Genomic DNA, 22559 nt, shown 5'->3' with positions numbered 1-22559 from the left:
ACTGACCAAAGGGACAGGGTGAGGAATGAAGCTTCCTATCTCTAAGGGCAGAATGGGTCCCCCATGAATGCACATCCCCTGCCAGGGGAGCAAACACGCAGAATTAGACCTCCTGCTCTTCTCTGGACATTAGGCTCACCTCACCGAGAAGGTGGAGTGGGGAAGGAGGGGAAAAATTAAGCGGCTTGGGAATGTATTTGCTTTGGCACCCAGCCTCCACCCTTCTCAGTAAGCTCCACACCAAGAGGGAACTCCATGGACTCTCCAAGGCTTTGTTTGTTTTAGTCCATTTAAGATCCGAGAGCCCTGCAATCACATATTGCAATCAAAATGGTATATACCCACTTCACGCTTACAAGAGATATTCAATTCCAGTGTTATTTCAAAATATATGTTAATTTGGTACTTAAAGCTGTTGAAAATCCTGGGAGGTCTCAATCTAGAAGAAATGTGAATAAAGGTTCTGGATCAGGTCCTAGCCACAAAGACAGGCAAATAACCCAGGACTCCTGTTTCAACACCCACTTCCCTACTGCCTGTCTTTGGCTCCCATGTGTTGGGGGGAGGGAAATCCTGGTTTAATTATTTAAGTCAGATAAGACCCCAAACTAGTTGTCTCCACACGTAAGAAACTAAACGACCCAAAGAATCATTCTGAAAAATATTTAAGTCACAGCTGTGGACACAAAGCCATGCTGTGAAAAGTTAAACTTTAAACACATGTCCTATATGGTCTGATGGGCAAAGCAAATCCCCACTTAGCCAGTGTCTTCTCCACCCACCAACAAAAGCAGGCAGGCCCGTCCAATGTTTCTTCTCTCTGTGCACCTGCAAGCTTAAGCCTCAACTGAAGTTTCTTTGCTGAGCTTTTCAAAAGTAACTTGCAGTATTACTCGAGGCAACACACCCTGAGAAGTTAGAAAGAGGGACTCATTTTACTTTAGCCACCGGCTTACAAGATTTTCTTAAGTGACTTACCTTCTCTGTGCCTCTATTTTCCTTTCTGAGGTACGGGTATAGTATTCCCATCTATGCTACTAAAAATCTAGGGGAAAAAAAAACATTAACTAAAACTTCTATATGTATTTTCAAATTTCTCTATTTTCCCCATGACAGTGCCAGAAATCAAATCTCATTATGATGACTAGCACAAGATTTACCCAATGTCTCCGACCTGCTGACATTCTGTTGTGTTGAAGGCTGCTTAGGACACCTGATCGGTGACTCGTCAGCCCTTTTTGAAAAAGAGAGGCACTGTAAAGACACTTATTGTAATAGAAGTTGACTGTAGCAAGAAGGTTTACTGTCCCCATTTTACAGATGGGAATGCTAAGCAACATTATTTGCCCTGGGGCTTATTTTTATCAATAACCAAAATAACAGCACCATATGCTCAAAATCTCTAATATATAATATTAAATTATCCCCCCAAAATTACTTCAACTGTTTACTGTGATCTAAAACATGTGTTGCCAGGGGCGCTTCTTCATTCTCAGCAGACGAAATCCATTGTAGGTATGTGGGCTGACCTATCTCACACGATACTTCCCAGACAGCCAAATCTGTCTCTTCCCCATAAACACACACATAAACAAGCCCTTCTTAAGGAAAGAACTTATTAGTTGAGTTTATATCTTTGCTGGGAACGAACCTTTCATTTCTTTTATACACGGTTTGGATCAGTTGTGACTAACAGAATTTACTGCGGCTTCCTTGAACCCCAAACACAACCAGCACAGCAACATCATTTCTGAACTGTAGCTCTAAGTGCCTGAAATGTCTCCAGGGTTCCTAGTTTAACTCAGCAGCATTGCTCTGACCCTCCCCATCTTTGTGACAGCAAACAAGCGTAGCCTTCTTTTTGCACTTCCCAGTGGAACTCCCAACCCTGGGGTTGAGTGTTTAGAGGGTCTAACAGGAGAGGACAGGGCCGTGTCTTCAAGAACATCTCGGAAAGCTCTCCAAATGACAGCACCAGCTTGGCGTGGGTTGGAAGTTTAAGCAGATTATGAAAAGGGTTAAAATAAGCAACTCATGATGCCAGAGGCAAAGAAGTGTTAACCCAAGGCAAGAGCAGCTAAACTTATCAATAATCAGATACAACAGAGCAGCAGGTCACTGCCATTAATTATTTTCCAGAAAGCATCACCTTCTCTCCATATCTTATTAGATACTCTCACCTCTAAAATCTCTAATCTCTAAAGGAGAGCTGGCGGTTCCCTCTTCTAAAAGAAAACACCTATTCTCCTCAAACTGTGTTTATTCCAGGAATCCTGGACTCCATGAAACTGCTTAGGATCAAAAACTGTATCTGAGACAAAAAATTAAATTTCTCTCCTGACCCTTCCTCGAAATCCTTCAAACCAGAGTTGGAGAACACCCCCAACCAAGGTCCCCGAGTCACGTTTGGTTGTCAGACCGTTTTTCCCTCTTCCATACCAGATCTTTGGTACCAGAGGACAAATTTGTGGCAGATGAGAGAGATCAGGATAAAGTAAGGAACCTGCACGGGGAGCGAACAGAATCGGGATGTTTTCAGAAGTTAAGATGATCAATTCAGCTCTCCCACCACCTCCTTGCCCTCCACCCAGAGAGGAGCTGGATAGCAAAGGGACATGTGACAGAGGAGCGCAGGGAGGCAAGACGTTTGAAAATGTGCTTGCAGGCCGGCCAGTTGGGCAGGGTCTGGGCTCTGGCTGCCCGGGCCCCGCCATCCAGCTCCAGTGCTGGGGGATGCAGGGCCAGTGGGGGATGCGGGGCCAGTGGGGGATGCAGGGCCTGTGGAGGATGTCTTCAGCGGCAGCGTCCATCCCCCCTAATGCTAAGGAATAAGGCCAGAGTGTGCTCGCTCATCGGGAAAGATTTTTTTTTTTTTTTAAAGAAAGAAAGAAAGAAAAAAAGCAGGAATGAGGGTGCTGGACATTCTATAAGCTTTTTCCCACTAGTCACAAAAACACAGCTGTGAAAATAAATACCACCCCCCAAACAAGGGTCTCGGCCACCAACAGCCGTCCTCCCCCCGCGCCCGCGCCCTCGCTCCAGCTGCCGCCGGCATCGCCAGCCTGGGAGGGAGCAGCGACGGGGGGGCAGGCGGCGGGGACCCCGGGGCGGGCGCGGGGGCCTCGACAGTCGCCACTCACCCGGGGAGGGGAAAAGCTCCAGATCGACTTTTTCCGTCTTGATGATGGTGAGAGTCGGTTTGAGATCGACGGCCGCCTTCATGGTGCCGGGAGCGGGGGGCGGGCGGGAGTAGGTGGCAAGTTTGGCTCTGATTCTTGTCGTCGGTCCTTTTAACGGGGGTCAGTAACGGGGGAAGGGGGGACGGGGCGGGGGGGATCCGACCCTCTGCCCTAAGACCTCAAGCCCCCGCGGACTTGCCCCCCGCGCCCTGGAGGTGCGCGCCCCGCACGCTCTCCCGGGAAGTTGGCACTTTGCGGAGAAGTGCGCGCGCCCCGGGTCCCGGCCTCGCCTGCGCCTCGCCCCGCTCCTCCGCTCCGCGGCAGCAGCCTCAGCCTCAGCCTCAGCTCGCTCTCGCCCTCCCTCGCTCCCTCCTCTTTAGGGCGTTTCTCGCGGCGCCGAGCCTCGGCCGCCGGGTCTGCGCGCCGGGCCCCCCCTCCCCATCCCCCCGGGTCCCCGCGGGGGGAGGGGGCGGGGCCGGGCCGCGAGGGGCGGGGCCGGCGCGGCCGGGGGCGGGGCCGGGGGCGGGGCCGGAGGCCCGCGGCCAATCGGAGGCGGCGAGCTGAAAACGAAAGGACGGAGGGGCGGGGCCCCGCGGCCGCCCGCGCCCGCTGCCCACGCCCGCTGCCCGCCCAGGCCCCGCCGCCCCGCGGCGCATCGCTGAGCTCGGAGCCCGCGGAGCCCGCCGCCCCGCCGCCCCGCCGCCCCGCCGCCCCGCCGCCCCGCAGCCCGGACCCCGACCCGGACCCCGACCCCGACCCCGACCCCGACCCCGACCCCGGGCCGGCGAGCACCCCGGCTGCACACGCTGCACGGGCTGCACACGCTGCCGCCGCCGGTTCGGGGAAAGTCCGTCTGATTCGCCACGCATTCTTGAGGACTTGGTCACCCGCTCCCGCCCCCCTCCCGGTAGCAGCATAGTTTCCCGAGTGCGTGTGCATCATTCATTCACAAAGACTGACACACAGGACGTGAGGCATGCGGAGGCAGGGGCGTGCGTGCCCGCGGGGGTCGGGCGCGGGGGCCCTCCAGCCCCTGTCCTCGGGGCTTTAGGAGCCCTGCAGGGACTGTCGCCGGTGGGTGAGTCAGGCAGGGATCGGGGCTGTGTTGCTGGGGGAGCCTTCCGTCTTCCAGAGCCCAACCGAGTCATGGTTAAGACATGAGTTAAGAAAGAGGCGGGGGGGGGGGGGGGGGGCAGTAGAATTCTGGCTTGGCTGCCCTGGAGAAGGATCAAGCCCAAGGCAGCCTACTGGAGACCCCAAAACAAAGACCCAGATGCTCCTGTACTATTGGGAGAGCACAGAACAGGGCCCCCAAGCTGGAACCCAGACCTGGGCTTCCTTGAGCTTCCCGTTTACCTACAGCAGTGGTTTGGGTGGAAAGGGAAAAGCTATTAATCTGTTCCTCTGTGATTATGTCGCCCTTCGCCTTTCCAATCCCAGACTCTCCTCCACTAGATAAAACTGACAACCCTACCACCATCACCACCAGCAGCAGCAGCAGCAGGAGCAGCAGCAAAAAAGTGATGCAGAGCCTCTGTGGTTTTGAATTTCTGGAGTCCATCATTCGCGGCTGTGACAGAAATCATAATGCACACAGCCCCTGTTCCATTTGGGAATTCCAGACACTTGGGACACTATAGCACGATCCCAAATAATGAGTTTGCACTAACGCGTCGGTTATCGGTTGGTTCTAATTAACATATGAACCGGTAAATCTAGAGATCCAGCCCGGGACACAGGTGTACAGCTAGAGCCAGAGGTGAAGATCTACCTTTGATTAACTAGACCATTAAACATAAATCTTTTTTTTTTTTTTCTGAAGATTTTATTTATTTATTCATGAGAGTCAGAGAGAGAGAGAGAGGCAGGCTCCATGCAGGGAGCCCCATGCGGGACTCGATCCCAGGTCTCCAGAATCACACATACCTCGGGCCAAAGGCAGGCGCTAAACCGCTGAGCCACTCAGGGATCCCAACATAAATCTTTCTGAACAAACTCAGAGAAAGCTATTTTTAATACCGTTTCCTGATTTCTAAGCCTACCTTGAACTACCACACTTGCCTGTAACTATACCCTCTGACTCTGATCAATTTTAACACACCTGCCTACCTGCACCTAATCCCAGTTTTGTCTCCTTGAAGCATCATCAGTAACTTGCAGGTTTCCCACAGCAAATGAGAGAGGGAGCCAGGAACAGAAAATAAATCCCTGGCTCCTGGGTCAAATCTCAGAGGATCACAGCCTTCCTTCAGTGACGAGAGGAAAATATTTGTATGTGATAATTCTAATATTTGAAGGATTGTTGTAATCCAGCTGTGTTTCCAAAAGGTGTGAGAAAACAATGGTGGCCTCCAGGTGACAAGAACAGACACTTCTGATCCTGGGAAAAGCCAGGGGAAATGGCTGGAAGAATGAACTGGACATTTAAACATCCAAATGAGCCACAAAGAAAAGGATCTTGAACCCATTCTGCCTTGGCTGCTCTGAATGCATCAGAAGAACTGAGCAAATCAAGAGTTGCTTTGGGGCATTATTTTTTTTTTTTTTTTTTTTTTTTTACTGATGTTGTGTTAAGAAAATGATGGTATTTTTAAACCCAAGTGTGAGTACTTTTCTCAGAGTCAGTCTTTTCTCTTCCCCAGAATCCTCCTCAATTTTCTTCCCAAGGCCAGCCTGAACCCTGCTAACAGCCCCCACCATCAGACACTAGAATGAACCCGCCCTGATCCAACCAGAAACACTGGGGAATTATTCCCCCAGTTATTCAACAATGGCATCTCACCTTATTCATCACCCTTTTGTAACCCAGTCCTGTAGCACAGAAGCTCAAAACACTTGAAGGCTCAAGTCAAGGAAGAGGGTTAGGTAAGACGGGAGGGTGGGTGAGATACCAGGGGCCACCACAAACCTCCAGGAAATCTCCCTGTACTTGAGGCTGATTGAACTCAGCGAAGTTATCAGACATCATGCATCTGACTTCGGATCTAACTGAAACGTCATTTGGGACAAGGGGTGCTGATGTAGACAAGTTAAAATATGTTTACATATCTGGGATATTAATAATCCAATCAGGCCTGCAAATGAAACGTCATTCTCTCTACGACACGAGTAGATTCCTGTGAATGTTCTATGGACTTTAGATGGCATTTCTATTGTCCTGGAGCCTAAGAAATGATCCCTAGCCCAGTGCCTGACACATCGCAGACACTCGGGAACTGTGTATTCAGTAATGAGCTCTCAACTTCCTGGTCACTACGGGCATCTACTTTGCCACCAACTCTCTCTAACTCGAAGGTTTAAATGAGTTGGTTCTGCTATGGCTTGTGAAGAAGAACTAAAGCATGTTGGTGACTCTGCCCCTAGGTCTGCCCTTTTTCCCCCGTGGCAGAGAAGAACCCCCATTCCCAAGCATTAATGTCCACTCGGGTTCACTTGTGCCTCAGTTTCCCCACCAGCAAAACAAGATCAGCTTGGGCCTTGCCTTCCAGCTACTGGGGCAGGTTGTTCAAAGACTATATCTGATGGGGAGGCACTCAGGAAAAATCAACCAGGGACATACTTCTTTGCTTTTGTTTGTTATGCTGCTAGCAGTCTACTCCTCCGACACTTAGGAGAAAACAGGATTGTATTTTTAAACATTCCTAGGACCTAAGGAATTACACCCAGCCAGTGCTAAAACTCCCTAAACTTGGAACAGCATGTCGATAAGGATCAAAACAGGGCTGCAAAAGTTGGGTGACAGGGGTGTGCAGTTAGGCATTAATGATATCAAGGAACTAGACACATTTTTATAAGAACTCCCTTGCACAGAGGAGCCTGGGTGGTTCAGGTGGCTAAGCGGCTGCCTTCAGCTCAGGTCATGGTCTTGGGGTCCTGGGATGGAGCCCTGGATCCGTGCTCAGTGGGGAGTTGGCTTCTCCTGCTCCTTCTACCCCTCCCCCTCTCCATGCCCTTTTTCTCTCTCCCTCTCCCTCTCTCTCTCTCTCTCTCAAATAAATAAATAAAATCTTAAAAAGAAAAAGAATTCCCTCACATAGATGTCCAAAACATAAACTTTCTCTTTACTACTCCCTCACTCAACTCCACACCAGCCTCAATGAAAAAGGAATATGAAAATACACCTCATTTCAAACAATCATGGAAGACAGATCTGCCTCTCCACCAGTGTGCTCGAATAAGTTATTTGTCTCTTTCTTGAGTCTTCAGCTTCAACAAACCAGAGAACCTCTGAGTTTTGAGCTAAAATATGCTGTATTGGAGGTAGGTGAAAAACATTCAGACCACTAACGGCTGATCCAGGACAAGTTTATGACTCACAGATGTTGATTTACTGGTTTAAATGTAAGATTAAAAAAAAAAAAAAAAAAGAAAGAAAAGAAAAAGGTCCTCAATTACCAACCTGAGTTGCGTTTGTGGTTGTTTTTCTCTGAGAAAACAGTCCTCTGTCAGAAAACGGTCTCTGTCATACACGGGGACCTAGAAACAGGCCTCCAAAGCTTAACTCTAAAGCAAGTGGTTTCTCCGTGATAAGTTGAGTCATTAAAAAAGCCTACTGGGGCAGAAAACTGCCTGGGGCTTCAATATCTACCATTATCAAGCAGCAATAAAATGGCAAATTGGAGATCGAAAGGAAAATGAAAATAACTCTCTTAATTAAACTCTGATGCCAGAAGGCCTGAGGGTGGGTTCAAGAACCCAAGTGGCGGGCTCACTGTGACCTCACCAGAGCCACTTAACCTTTGTGTGTGACAACCTCATCTCTGTTCCAGGGAATAAAATCACCCCTGGCTCTCCCTACCATGTAATACAGACTCATTAGCTATTGTTTAGAAGGCACAATAAACAATGGGCCATAAGAAGAGCAATAGTTAGGGGGAAGTTGTGAGGGGAGGGGGAGCAGGGAGAGGGAGGATTGGGGGCTGCCTGGCCCCGGGAGAGCTTCTACAATAAAACAAAGACAAGAGTGAGCGGGGTGTAGGCTCTGGAGGAGGACTCAGGTTCAAACTCTAGCTGACTCCAAAACCCCGGCTCCTCCACACTCACGGTAGAGACAAGAATAGCACCCACCTTTTAGAGTCGTTTGGAGGATTCAATGGGATAATGCCTGTAAAGCACTTAGCACAGTGTCCAGGTCAGAAAACGTGCTCAGTTAAAGCTAAATCATTGCTGTGGCTGTTAAGATCCAGTAGGAGGTAGAACCGTCAAGAGATCCTAGTTTGTCTCCATGACCGTCCCCTTCGCAGGGTAGCTTGGGTCCTCTATTTACCTGAACTGTCTTCGGGGAGACAGACGGGGAGAACGATTGTGTTTAATTTACACATCTCTCCAGACCCCTTCCTCACTCAGTTCTTGATTGGGGAACTTGCCCAGCTTTGGCCTCATTTGAGAAATCCCAGTACTACCTGATCAGAAGAGAAAACTGCAGATTTGCATTCAAGAGTCATGGAAAAACCGCAGTTCAAATTTGGAAGGATGAGGGTGTTGGTAGTACCTCTGGGGAGCCAGAACTCTCGGGTCCTGGCTTTGTCACACGGTGGAGCTAGCTGGGAGTCGCTTCGAGATGGTCAAGTCCAGCCCTCCTGCTCATCAGAGGGGAAAAAAACGAGTTTGAGGGGTAGGTCATTCTGCCCAAGGCCACACAGGCCGCAAAAAAGACCGTGTCAGTACTACAAGCGCATCCTCGGGTCTACGGATACGGCGTCTGCAGAAGCCCCCGCCGGTCAGCGAGCTCCGTCACCCGACGCTCTAGAGACACAAAGCAGGATCCAGTGTACACAGAGACAGATAGATGACCGGCCTCGATTTCTAGAAATCTGACAGTGTTCTCTGAGCCCGACGTGTTGTCTTTGGGCAAGAACGGTGCAGGACAACCACACTAGCATTCCCCGTGGGAGACAGCTTGGCATGGGCCGGAGGGAGAAAAGGGGCCTGGGTTGGCTCTATTGCTGTCTGCAGTTTCTTTAGGCTGTAATTATGAGCCATTCAGCTGCATCTGCAGCCCCAACAATGTGGGATGGATTGGCCTAATCCACAGACCAAGCGACACTATAAAATCCACCAGTTTAGACATCACGTATTCCTCTAGCAGCAAATCAGGCTCTGATCCCACAGAAAGAGGTGAGGAGCTGCCTATCAAGGCTGCAGGGTTCCGAGGCTTCCTCCACACCCACACTGAGCCCATTTCCTGGGATTGTTGCTCCCTCCCGGGCCTGGATAATGCAGAATGCAGGCAACCCTATGAGCCTTTAGGGATCATGTAATTTGGATTCCAATTTAAATTGTCCTAAATTGGCCTCTTGAGGAGGTAGAGGGATGATAGCCTTAGCACAGGTGGCCGGAGAACCAGTGCTCTTTAATAACCTGCAGAAGCAGAGAGGCAGGCTCTTAGCAAGGAGCTCCGTACCCCGGGAGAAGAGAATCCTGGCCCCCTCCCCAGGCTGCAGGTGGTTTCATCTGGTGGAAGGCTGAAGCCTTCCTCTGATCTACCCCGCTTTTCTCTTGGGTTACAAAGACTACAGCAGACTTCAAAACAGATGTTCTCTGCAGTTGTGGTCTGAATCTTAAATTAAGATAATTTCATTGTGGAATCTTCCCCCTTTTTTCCTTCCCCCTTTCATTTTAAAATGCCAAGGCAATTGCCCCCAAACACTAGCCTTTACCACCCCAGAGATGAAGGAGGAGAGAGATAGGGTGGAGAATTTCCCCAGCCTGTTCTTGATGCTGGAACTCAAGCAGAGGAAGCAGATAGTACCAGAAGAACAAGAAATAGTCCGGACAGGAAAAGGGATGATAGTACGGGGGGAAGCATGAGGAAGGGACCTTCTCTGAGAACAAAGGAAGGACAAGTTGGGGGTCGAGGGCAGGCAAGAAGAGGTACGGTCACAGCAATTCTGTATCCTCGGCATTTGGGGACTTACAGCCCCAAGATGGCAAAATGAAATCAAGGCCTGGCAATGTGTCCCGTATGCTCACAGGGCCCGTGTAATGGTTCCCGGTAGCCAATGGTCATGGGGTGACAATAAAGCAAATCAAGAGGAGGTTCTCAAGCGGGAAGCGTTGCCTAGGACACAGAGTGGGATAGAGGGGTGAGGATCTCAGGAGGGGGTCACAGGAGATGCAAGGGAAGGCCAAGCTGAAAACGGACATCAAACACAGACTCCCCCCAAAGTGGTCACGCTATATGCAAAGAATTTCCCTCCCTATCCCCACAAAGGTGCTCCTCTTGGGCTCAACAGGCTGTGTAGACACCTAGTGAATACCTGAACCTGCACGTCTACCCCCAACGCTACGGAAGGGCGGCAACAGACATCACACCTTCCAGTGCCCAGTTTGAGACGGTAGGAGCTTGAGAAAATACGTTGATTGTTTAATTAAGGAACCGGTAACTTCCCAGCATTCCAAATATGGATCTTTGACTCAAATATCATCTCCGATTTTATTTACTTGTTTGTTTGTTTAGTTTTGTCTAATGTGAGACTCAAGTTTGCCCCAAGTTCAAGACTAAAGACCTGGCCGAGTGACATTTTTTCAACTGAAAAGGTCTTTATGAAGTTTTACTGTGCTCCTGTCCTCTTCGACCTCCTTTAGAGGAAAATGTTGCTTAAGGTCAGCATATTTGTTTTATTTGTCATCTGAGCATATACGGTAGAGTTGTTTGTGAAAAATGGCATCTGGCTGACCACAAAGCCAACCAGTTGCTTCGGTGTTGGTCTGAACTTTACTGCAACCTACTGTCCGTAGTCCCACCGGGCAGTCTTCAGGGCTTTCTGAACCTTAAGTCGAATCTTGTATTTCACTGGTTATCGTGAAGGTAAGATGTGTAATTGTTATATCCATTATTTGTAAGATTCCAGAGAATAGGGGCAGCCCCCGTGGCTCAGCAGTTTAGCGCCACCTTCAGTCCAGGGCTTGATCCTGGAGACCCGGGATGGAGTCCCCAGGTCGGGCTCCCTGCAGGGAGCCTGCTTCTCCCTCTGCCTGTGTCTCTGCCTCTCTCTCTCTGTTCTCTCATGAATAAATAAATAAATAAAATCTTAAAAAAAAAAATAGACTCCAGAGAATGCATGGAAGAAACCCCATTAGCTCCATCTTTGTGAGGAAGAATATAGACTGTCAGATGCTTATAGAGAGGCCAGTACCTGTAATGAATCCCCTTTACCTTCCCAAATTTGCTCTAACTGGTCAGGTTCCCGGAAGCACTGGCCATACTGTGGGGGTCCCCCAGAGTGGGAGGAGATGGGAGTGGGGAGGACACAGGGAGTTAGTGGAGCCACAAGCACCTAACAGGTAGGGAAACAAAACCCACACACACAAAAAAACAAAACACCTAAGGAAGACCTAACCCCCCTTGCCAGCGGGACCGTGGCAGACTACGGCTCTGTACTTGGTTGTATCAACTACTGGAAAATGGAAGTGTTGCAACCGAAAAGCAGGCTGATCTTAATCCATAGAAACCAAGGCAATAACTGGTTTGGTTAGGGTCCACCATTACCACCAAGCTGTGAGGAGGATCATGAACACACATTATTTTATATCACCTCCACCAAAGGACCTCAGCCCATATAACAGGCCCAAGAACATATTGAATGTGTCACACAGAGAACACCCTCCTAGCCAATAATTATACCGTTCTGTGGGTCATCTACAAACATCTCACTCAGGAGCATATTCCTTTCTTACCTTTAGCACCCTCCACTGAGCATCATCATATCTCAAGGAATTCATACGAATACTACCTTCGCCCCTGCTGAACCTTGCAATGCAGAAGACTTTCAAAAGCTCTCCTTTTGTATTTCCTGAAAAATGTGAACAAAATCCAAGTTTTGTAAAGATTCAGGAACCTAAGGCCATAGAAACAACTCTAGGGTCATTTTCAGAATGACTAAAGTCCTCAGTACGCCACCGATAGAAAGTTGACAGTTGAAAAACCACCTCAAGAAGGGATATGTCAACTTCTCTGGGATTACAGCTCACATGTAATTCTCTGCTCTTAAGGGCCAAGGAGAGATGAAGCCTTCTTTCATTTGCAAGGAGCCAGCTGTGCTCGCTCTGCATCTTACATCACCTCTCGGGAAGGAGTCGGAATGGAGTGGATGGTCCTGGCAATGACGCATGAGGTGGAACAGACCCCAGCTCACATCTCATCTATCTGGATTGGCTTCTATACAATAAAAACCTTTCTTCCTTGGAGTTAGTGAGGAGGAGAGAAGCAAATCCGACACGTGTGACGTGCCAAGAGGCGCCATTTAATCAGTCAGGCCTGTGAAGCACTTTCAAGCGTTCGGAGCTTGAAATGATAGGTAATGATAGGTAATGTGGAGAATGAAGAAAGTAGAAAATATAGAAGTTACTTCTTAATGGAAATGTATTTCATCAGACTGATCAGAAACATGTGTTTTCCCCAGACTGGGAAACCATCTTGAAAGACTTCATCACAAAAAGGCCTTGGGTGGGAAGGGCCGTTAGGGACCTGCTAAGGAGGGGGGAGGGAGGTGCAGCTGGGTGGGGAGCTGGCAACAGAGTGTGGGAGAAAGAATAAACAGCAGTCAGCTCTCTTGTGGCTGGTTCCCAGGAGAGATCCCTTTCCAGGAATTAAAAATTCTAAATAATGTTGAGAATTATCAAAAATCAGAAAGATTGCAGACTTTTCTTTCAGGGAATTCCACAGCATTGAGAGAGACCAGATGGCTGGCAACAACCATTCCCAGATCCAGGAGAGGCCCATCATCCACATAGACTCTTCATTTTCAATGAGCTAACATTTTCTGTCATGGAGAGTTTGTTGTTGTTGTTGTTGTTTAATTGAATTGAATTGGGCTGAAGCGTAGAGGTAAAGAGACAATTCCACATAAGTGTTCCTGCTTCCAAAGAGTCCATATGAAGACCTGCAGTTTCTCATCAATTCGACTATCAGGCTTTGGTGTCTTAATCTATCCGTCATGGAACGCACTGAAGCTCTAAAATAACTGAGGAGGCACTGCAGTAGAGTAAGTAAGAGCAGAGGCTTGGCAGTAGAGAGACAAAAGTTTGAGTTGCAGCTTGGCCACCCTCCAGCTGTCAGTCCTTTGGCCTCAGAAAACCTCAATTTCTTCATCTCTAGAACGGAGGTGATCATCATGCCCCGCTCACAGAGCTGAACCAAATATGGAATGAACATGTGCCAAGTAATTTGCCCTGGGCCTGATACAGAATGAGCACTCAACACTTTGCTCCTATTATTCACTAGAAAAACCAGAATTGTGACTGTGGATTTAGGGATTATAAAATTTTCGTAGAAGTTAACCCAAGCCATGGTATACAGTGCTCCCGTGATGAGATTAGGACATGGTGATCCCTCTTGGTGTGTGCCATTAAATCCATGACATAATCATAAAGATAACTTTAGGTCTGGGTTTGCAGATCACACCATCCTCTTGGACGAAAGGGGATTGATTCTCATTATATAGACATGACATACAGTTAAGGAAGTTCTAATATATGTTCATGGCTACATTACACATTAGCAGCAAAAAGAGAGAGAGTCCCCCTCTGGGACACCTTCCAATGTTGGATTGTCCCCTGCTCTGGGCTGCAGGTCTCATACCCATTCAGTGATTCTGTACGACTCGAGCAAAACAGGAACTTAAGCAAATGGCTGTGCCATTTGGCTTTCAAGCTGCTCAGTGACTTAGCAGAACCTTTCGCATTATGGGATACACGCCCTGTACAACGCTGTCCAAGGCATTTCTCACTGCTGGCCCCCCGTTAGGCAGTACGTGACTGCATTCACTCCATGGAAGTCCTGTCTTGTGTTTTCCCATCTTACATTTCCCTTGGCTTTCTCTGTTTCGAGAGCTAGAGTTTTCTAACAACTTGACTTGGGCTGTAACTCTGAACCTCGAACCATCGATTGCGCCATACGCGTGCATTTTAGTTACAGAATTCTGGACTCGTGTAGCACTCCTCCAAGCTTGGACTTGCCACCCAGAATTCATATGAAGTGTTTTACTTGCTGGCATCAACAACCTGCGCTGACCAGTTGCCCAAAGGAACCCTGGGGAGAGGTGTTTCACATTGCCCCTTCTGCCGCCAGTCAGACCCCTCACCGCTCTATGTTGCCCAATGGCAACCCATAGTTTGCTATTTAGGGGGCACCGGCTACATAATTTGTATTCTGGCGCTACCAGCACCTGGCACCCTGCCATCAAGCCTGGCACATTAGAACACACATAGCCTCCTCACTAGTTGCCTGCTCCATTTTGGCAAAATTAATGCCACATCACTGGGCAAGTGGACTTAATTGGTTTTCTGGGGGTGTTTGGTTAAGTCACCCCACCTCAGCTCCAAGTTGATTAAAGTGTGGCTTTGCCCTTTCCAACAACCGTGGCAAATAAATGATGGGGAAATACTCCAAAATGCACATGGCTGGGTCCTCTCGTTCTTTTTTTTTGCCTAGTGACTTTGGGGAGGTTTGGGCACTGATCCTGCACACACAATACGGTTCTTGTTCTTCTTTTCTCTACAGAGCAGCCTTGAATAGCTCTGTCTAAAATTATAAGCAGGGGCAGCCCTAGGCTCCAAGAGATCAGAGCCCTCATGCTGGGTCTGAACAAAGACCTTGCTTTTTCCCAACAATTAGCCCTGTAAAAAAGGACATCTATCTCCCTCTATTAAAGCCACCACGTGCCTTCAAGTCAGCCCATTGTAAAGCTAATTAAATAACACGCCTCTCTCCCCATGCAGGTCTCCTGATTAGCTTTCCTCTGTCCAAGACCTCTCTGCAAGGCGCCTAGAGATAGACAAGCCAACGTTCAACTTCTCCTAAGCTCCCCCTTTGAAAAGCCATCTTATCAATATCGTTGAGCTTGTTCATGCTCCCTATTCATCCACTAGTTCAGACTTTAGTCACCTCCACCTTAACGGAATAAATAAAATTTATTATTAACTTGTGATTGCTATTGGTTCTTATTTTTTAATCATTATTTTAGAAAGTAGATGATATGAAAGGGCAACATGTCTGTCACAGTGTAGACTCTTTGGTGGAAACCCACCCACATGGGGTTGAAAGCACGGCTGCCAGCCCTGAAGTGCAGCACGCGTAAAGGACTTTCAACAGAAGTCGCAGAGCCTGGGGAAGGCACAGCCAAGCTGGCGGCAGGGGCCACAGCAGCTCTCCATCACAGAAGAACTGAGAGGGCTGTGACAGACGAAGCCCGAGCTCCTTGGAAAGGTATCATAGAGGAAAGCAGAGACCAGAGGAGGCCGTTCAACTGAAACGTTTTAAACATGATGTAGAAGTAATGAATTCCTTCAAAACCTCCTACTGCTAAGCAGATAAAACCCAACCACAGCCCAAAGGGCCAAAACTGGTCTCTGCCCACCTTCCCACCACGCTTTACCTTCTTTCTTGCAAAGGGACACTGCTCTCCAGCACACCTGCACTTGGAATCCCTGAAACACACCCTCCTGTGTACTTCTAGAAAGCCCCGGTCCACCTGTCCCACTCATCTTTCAAGACAAAGCAGCAAACATAAGCATTCCTCCCACCCTGGTGAAGGTTTCCTGGGCCTTCCTGGATAAAATCAGGCACTTCCTCCTCTGCTCTCGTAGAACAAACTGCCTCCGAGTCAGCACATACAGGCTCTGACCAAGCACTTCCAACATTGCTGACAAAACACCTCAGGCCCAGCGAGGGCAGGAACCATCTTCTACTTAAATGATAATTTCCAGCTTAAAACACAGTGACTAGGACATAGAGACATAGTAAATGCTTAATACGTGTTGAAAGAACAGATAACCAAAAAGATGATTAAAAGAAATCATGAATGAATGGATGAATTAATAAAACAACCACTCGGTATGAAATATGATCTGAGATGGTAGAAACAGGCCTGTTCCCAGCTTCACCACACCAGGACCTGTGTGCTTGGAAAGGGCACTGTTCTCTTACCACATGGTTCTCTCTCTCTCTCTCTCTCAACTTGTCCCATCTCAGGGCATCTGGGGAGCTCAGTCGGCTGAGAGTCCGACTCTTGGTTTCTGTTCAGGTCATAATCTCAGGGTCCTGAGATCAAGCCCCACGTTGGGCTCCATGCACAGTGTGGAGTCTGCTTGGGATTCTCTAGCTCCCTCTCCCTCTGCCCCATCCCCTTGATTCCTCATTCTCTCAAATGAAGTCTTTAAAAAAAAAAAAAAAAAAGGAATTGTCTGGTCTCGGGATTCCTAGGTGGCTCAGCAGTTTAGCGCCTGCCTTCCACCCAGGGCATGACCCTGGAGTCCCAGGATCAAGTCCCGCATTAGGCTCCCTGCAGGGAGCCTGCTTCTCCCTCTGTGTCTCTGCCTCTCTCTCTCTCTCTCTCTGTGTCTCTCATGAATAAATAAATAAAATCTTTAAAAAAAAAAGTAATTGTCTGATCTCATACGCATGCTTACACATGCACATACTTCTTAGATACATTTTTTTAAAAATAATAGAATGGAAAGAGATCAGGCCAGCCATTTTCTAAATCTGCTTAATAGTTCTAGAGCTTAGCTTTTCAAACCAACTCTAGTCTTTAAGGTTTCTAGCTCACTGAGTCACTGGACCATATAAAGTTTCCTTTCCAAGTGTTTTTAAGAAGAGTCACCAATCTTCTTGAACGTCCGATACTGATGAGTGGATGACTAAATTATAAAGTAAACCCATATGCCATTTAAATATCCCATGAAATACTCGTGGGCCTCCAAATCAGCAGGAAAGAATAAAAGAAAAAAAATAAAGCATGTGGCAAAAGAGATTTTGAACTTTGCCAAATCCCCAAACATTTAAGAGCAGCCAAAGTCACTGAATGATTACTCTCTTTAAAACATAAAGCCTGGGGCACCTGGCTGGCTCAGTTGGTGGATGGTGAGACTCTTGATCTTGGGGGTTGTGGGTTCAAACCCCATGTTGGGTATAAAGCTTACTTTAAAGAATTTTTTAAATAATAAATAAGTTAATAAACATAAAACCTCATAGCAAAACTCATTACCTGATGATTTGTCTATGAATTCACGTCTAAGCATGATGACTTTGGGTTGGTTCTTTCCTTATTATTTTCCTAAAACAGTCTCAACTTTTAAAACAATGTTTTTCTAATATTTGAAGGTAACTTCATACAGAGAGAGAAATCAAGGCATAAAGACAGACACAGAGGAAGAGTCAATGGTCCTACAGCAGCAAGAGATAACCATTTCAGCACGAGTCTGTAACCTCCAACCTGAAGCTAAGGGAGAAAACACTGTCATTCATTCGGCAGTCACTTTGTTCTGGCCAACTTCCTACTTCATAAAGTGGAATGCCCACTTTATAATGACCATAATGGATTGAAAGCCATCAAATTAGATTCCGGCTGGCAATAAGCTCTTTATTACTTGACTTTACCACAATGTGCCCCCATTCTCAGATCTTGCCTTAAAGAAGACTCATCCAAGACCTCTAAGATATATAAAAATAGGACAATAAATGAAGACAAATAGATCTGCATTTCTATATAGATCTGACTCTTCAAAACGCAGCTTGCTATGAATACAAAGCAGCCATTGAGCACTGAGCGTGTAAAAATCACACCTGTTAATTTATCAAGGACAGATCAAATAAACTACCTGGCAGAAATAAACTATGACAACAAAGATAAGTAGAAAATATGGTAGCAAGGGAAGAATGATTGGAAATGAATGTAAGTGTGAATGCCACCATATTAATCAAAGAGAAATATCAGATGCATATAATCAATGCACTTTAAGCAAAGAGTAGGAACATAAGATAAGAACTATGTTTTGTAAATATGAGTACTGTCATGGAGGCATTGGGCACAAGAATTAAGTACTTTGGGTAAACATGGTATTATTAAGGTCCTAGAAAATAGCATATTTTTTGTGGGATAGACATGGCTGCTTTCTGAATCCAACTGAGGTTTTCAGCAATATTTAAAGTCATAAAATAGACAAATCAAGACACAGAAGAACCCTCTCTTTAGGAGGAGGAAGAGCTCAGAATTGGTGGTACATTGCAGCTGTGTTGGTAGTTGGTGACAATACATCCCGGTTAGCCAGTTCTTTAAGCAGTGATTTCAGAGTAAACTAGCCACGTAACTCTGCAAATGGGATCCCCTAGAAGAGCAATCAGGAAATGACATCCATTTCATGCCATCTTCATAGAGTTTGAGTCTTTTTAAATCCTTTATGTGCCAAAACTCAGAACTGAATGTGAATGAGCACAGCTCCTTTCCTCTGATTGAAGGCACAGTAATACTTTTCCCTTGTCTGACCTCAAAGGTCACAAAGCATTTCCATCAACATCATGTCCCAGTACCCCCAAGATACATCTAGGAGGAGGGCATGCATCCCAGGCCTCAACATGCCAGTATCGGTTCAGGGTGGAGAGACTCTCCATTGTTTTTGCTCAATTCTTATCCACGAGAGCTGTGCAAAATACTGATGACACACGTTTGCTCAACTCTTGCCATTTATTCATATATCCCACATCTCTCTCACCTACCACTCAGAGATCTTTAAATGTGGTTTTTGCCCACCAAGTCTTCTGTCTTCATTTGTTGGATATCTTATTAGACCTTTTATCACTTATGTACCTTAAACCATCTGAATCCTTGTTTCCCATCAAGAAAGGATGAGGGTGAGAAGCAGGGAAGGTATGGTGCAGTGGAGAAGGGATTATCGATGCATTAATTCCCAGCCATCTTCACTCAAAATAGAAATAAGGGGAGCTGTTATTGGGAGGTGGATAGAATAAGGTCCCAAGTGATGTATCTGGCTGAGCTCAAGGATGAACCAGAGGAAGAATGAAATCAGGGTCAGGATTAAGGGAAAGGGGAGGAAGGACTCAGCTCCCTTCCCATGGGAATGAAGAGGCAAGGGAAGCTGACATAGGGTAAGCTCCTGCACTCAGAATGCTCAATGTCTGCTACACATCACCCTCACAGCTGCAGCAGGAAAATGTTAGGAAGCATTAGAAGTAAGAGCAGCTGGTCACAAAACTCATATTTCTAAATTATCTTTCTTTCTATTTATATATGTATATTGGGATTTTATAATAGCATGTTCCAATGGTGACTTCAGGACAAGCAGGACATACATTACAAATGCACAAACAATATTCTGGAAAATGTTCCATTGTTCTAAAGTCTAAAGTTCATTGTTCTAAAGTCACATATCCCCATTCTTCACCAAAGGCCAAGTGAGCACCTGAAACAAGGGAGAGAGAGAAAAGAGATGGGAACAGAAGTCGAGGGTTGATTTTAGATATAATATTTATTGAGATCTCTACTATAAGAGGTGGCTCTACCTCCCTTATTCATAGTGGTTATGTCAGGCTAACCTGAGCTCAAATTGGGGAGTCTAGAACTTACTCACAGTGCAACTTTTGGCAAGTTAGTTCAACTACATAAAGCTCAGCTTGCTCCTCCATAAAATGGATTCATGGGACTTTTTGGTAAGATTTAAATAAGACAATATATATAAAATATCTAACAGTATCTGGCTCAAAATAAACAATAAATTGCAGTTTCTTTTCAGGTTCAAAATCTTTAAAATCACATTCCAGGGACGCCTGGGTGACTCGGTTAAATGTCTGCCTTCGGCTCAGGTCATGATCCCACCCTCCTGGATCGAGTCCCACATCAAGCTCCCTATTCAGAGGGGAGTCTGTTTCTCTCCCTCTGCTCCTCCGCCCACTTGTGAATACTCTCTCTCTCTCTCTGTCTAATAAGCTGATTATATATATATATATATATATATATATATATATATATATATGCATTCCAAACCAGACTTAGAACTCAGGCATCCTCAACTCACTAAGTTCACTCAATATCCATCAAAAAACACTCATTACAGTGAGCAATGTTGCAGAACCACTTAATACAAATGAATATCTATGCCTTTGATTAAGAAATACATAGGTGGCCTATGTATTTAAAAACATCTGTTTACAAGAGTGCCAAGACAACAGGATAAGAAAAATCTTTACTTACTTATGTAAGTAAACTCTATGCCCCATGTGGGGCTTGAACTCCTGACCCCTAGATCAAGAGTTGCATGTTCTACTAACTGAGCCAGCCTACCGCCCCAGGATAAGAAAAATCTTCTAACAGATAGTGCTGGGGCAGCAAGCTATACATACACAGAAGAAAGAAATGGGTCCCCTTACTCCACACTATGCACAAAAATTAACTCAAAGTGGATCACAGACCTAAATGTAATAACTAAAGCTATACAACTCTCAACAAGAAATTAATTATAAGGCTATTTCTTCATAACCTGGGTTAGTCAATGACTTCTTAGCTATGACACCAAAAGCATGAGAAACAAAAGAATAAATAGATAAATCAGGCTACCATAACTAAAAACATTGGTGCAAACCAAAAACATCAAAAAAGTAAAAAGATAACCCGTATATTAAGGGATAAAATATTTGTAAAGTATATATCTGATAAGGAAGTTATATTCAGACTATATAAAGAACTCTTATAATTCATTAGTAAAAAGAAAACCCAATTTAAAAATATGGGGAAAGATTTAAATGGACATTCCCCCAAGTACAAATGGCCAATAAGCAGGTGAAAAAATGCTCAAGATCATTAGTCATTAAGAAAAATCAAATCAGAACCAGAATGAAATACTATTTCACATTCACTATGAAACCCATCAGAAAGACAAAACACATAGTAGTGAGGATATGTGGAAATTAATACCTTGGAAACTTTGCTGCCAGAAATGTAAAATGGTGCTGCCACTTTGGAAAACAGTTTGTTAGTTCTATAACAGTTTCCATATAACCTGGCTACATGCCTACGTATAAACCCAAGTGAAATTAAAACATAGGTTCACACAAAAGCATATACGTGAATGTTCATAGCAGCATTATTTATAACAGACATGCAGTGAATACAACTCAAATGTCCATTAGATGGGGATCCCTGAGTGGCGCAGCGGTTTGGCGCCTGCCTTTGGCCCAGGGCGTGATCCTGGAGACCCGGGATCGAATCCCACGTCGGGCTCCCGGTGTATGGAGCCTGCTTCTCCCTCTGCCTGTGTCTCTGCCTCTCACTCTCTCTCTCTCTGTGACTATCATAAATAAATAAATTAATTTTAAAAAAAAACAAATGTCCATTAGATGATAAAATGTAATGTTCCCATATAACGGAATATTATTTGGTGATGAAAAATAATGAAGTACTAATAGATTGTACAACATGGATAATCCTTGAAAATAGTCCCAAAAAGTTGGCCACAAGTTGTAAAACCGCATCAACAAGAGAAGGCCAGAATGGGCAAGTTCATAGATAAAAAATAGACAGGGAGTTACTAAGACATAGAGGTGGGAGTGATGGAGAGACCAGGACTGACTACTAATATGGGATTTCCTTTAAGAGAAACAAAAACACTCTAGAATTGAATTATGGTGGTGTTTGCACAATATTGTGAATATATGTAAAACTCTTAAATTGTACACTTTAAATGGGTGCATTCTCTAGTATGTGAATTATATCTCAATAAAGTTCATCTCAAAACTGTCTTAAAAACAAAACAAAATTAAAAAAAAAAATCTCTGCTTTTCCAGAGGTGCAGTCAAGACAAATAAAAGGGAGAAAAAGAATTTCCTATCATCCAGTAAAGCCTGCCCACTGGAGTCTATGAACATCATCTCAAGACCATTTGCTTAACCAAAGTTCAGTGGAAAAACATCTAACATTTCCATGACCTTCTTTTCTAAACTTCCTAAGTGGCTCAGAGAGAGGCTGCCCGGGGAAACTCCAAATGGAACCTAAAAATATTATCTCCTGGCTTTATAAACATCAGGAACACTAATGAAGTGAGGAGCAGCAGACCTAACGAATGGAACATTTCATTCAGGTTGGGAGGCCTGAGCAGAGTCTGAACTCATCTCTGAAGGCAGTCAGGAAGGCCCAGGAGGGGCCAGATTAGGGCCAGGGAGGTGCAAATCAACACAGGGTAAAGAAGGAAAGAATAACAGTGAAACTAGGATACATAAAACAGAGCAGGAGTGACCACTATTCTAAACATCAGTAAAACAACCCCTTTTCAAATCAGACTCCCTATCCTCATACGGCTGACCAAGTTTGGACAAATGAATGCTCCTCACGCAGACACTCTGTATCTTCACTTTGCGTAATTTGTAAAGAGGCCAGAGGGGGAACCAGGTCGCCTTGGTCTCTCCCTTTTCTAGTGTGCAACAGGAATATTCTTATAATTCCCACTCTCCTGGTGCTCACCTGACTGCCCAGTGTGCTTGTGTCTGTCTCAGCCTCACATCAAGCTTGGGTTGATGCACCTTGAGAACAAATGCGCCACCTTATGTTGTGTGCACAATCCCTCATGCAGAATAAGGGCTCAATAAATATG

The 22559-nt window shown here is 46.0% G+C and overlaps 1 protein-coding gene across 7 annotated transcripts in view; it reads right to left on the bottom strand.

The window, feature by feature from the left end:
* ETS1 (ETS proto-oncogene 1, transcription factor) overlaps positions 1 to 22559 on the bottom strand; it is a 130110-nt gene that overhangs the window by 62862 nt on the left and 44689 nt on the right. For 2 of the 7 annotated variants that reach the window (XM_025464943.3, XM_025464945.3), the window contains exon 1: positions 3141 to 3601. The exons of 4 other annotated variants lie outside the window; for them this stretch is intronic. In XM_025464943.3, the coding sequence (XP_025320728.1) occupies positions 3141 to 3222 (82 nt within the window). In that variant the 5' untranslated portion in view covers positions 3223 to 3601. Of the gene's footprint in view, positions 1 to 3140; positions 3602 to 22559 lie in introns of those variants that run through there. One more of the 7 variants, XM_025464944.3, reaches the window with a different exon arrangement.

This window comes from Canis lupus, chromosome 5 (assembly GCF_003254725.2).
Source record: "Canis lupus dingo isolate Sandy chromosome 5, ASM325472v2, whole genome shotgun sequence".
Classification (NCBI taxonomy): domain Eukaryota; kingdom Metazoa; phylum Chordata; class Mammalia; order Carnivora; family Canidae; genus Canis; species Canis lupus.
This window is presented reverse-complemented; position numbering and strand designations above follow the sequence as displayed.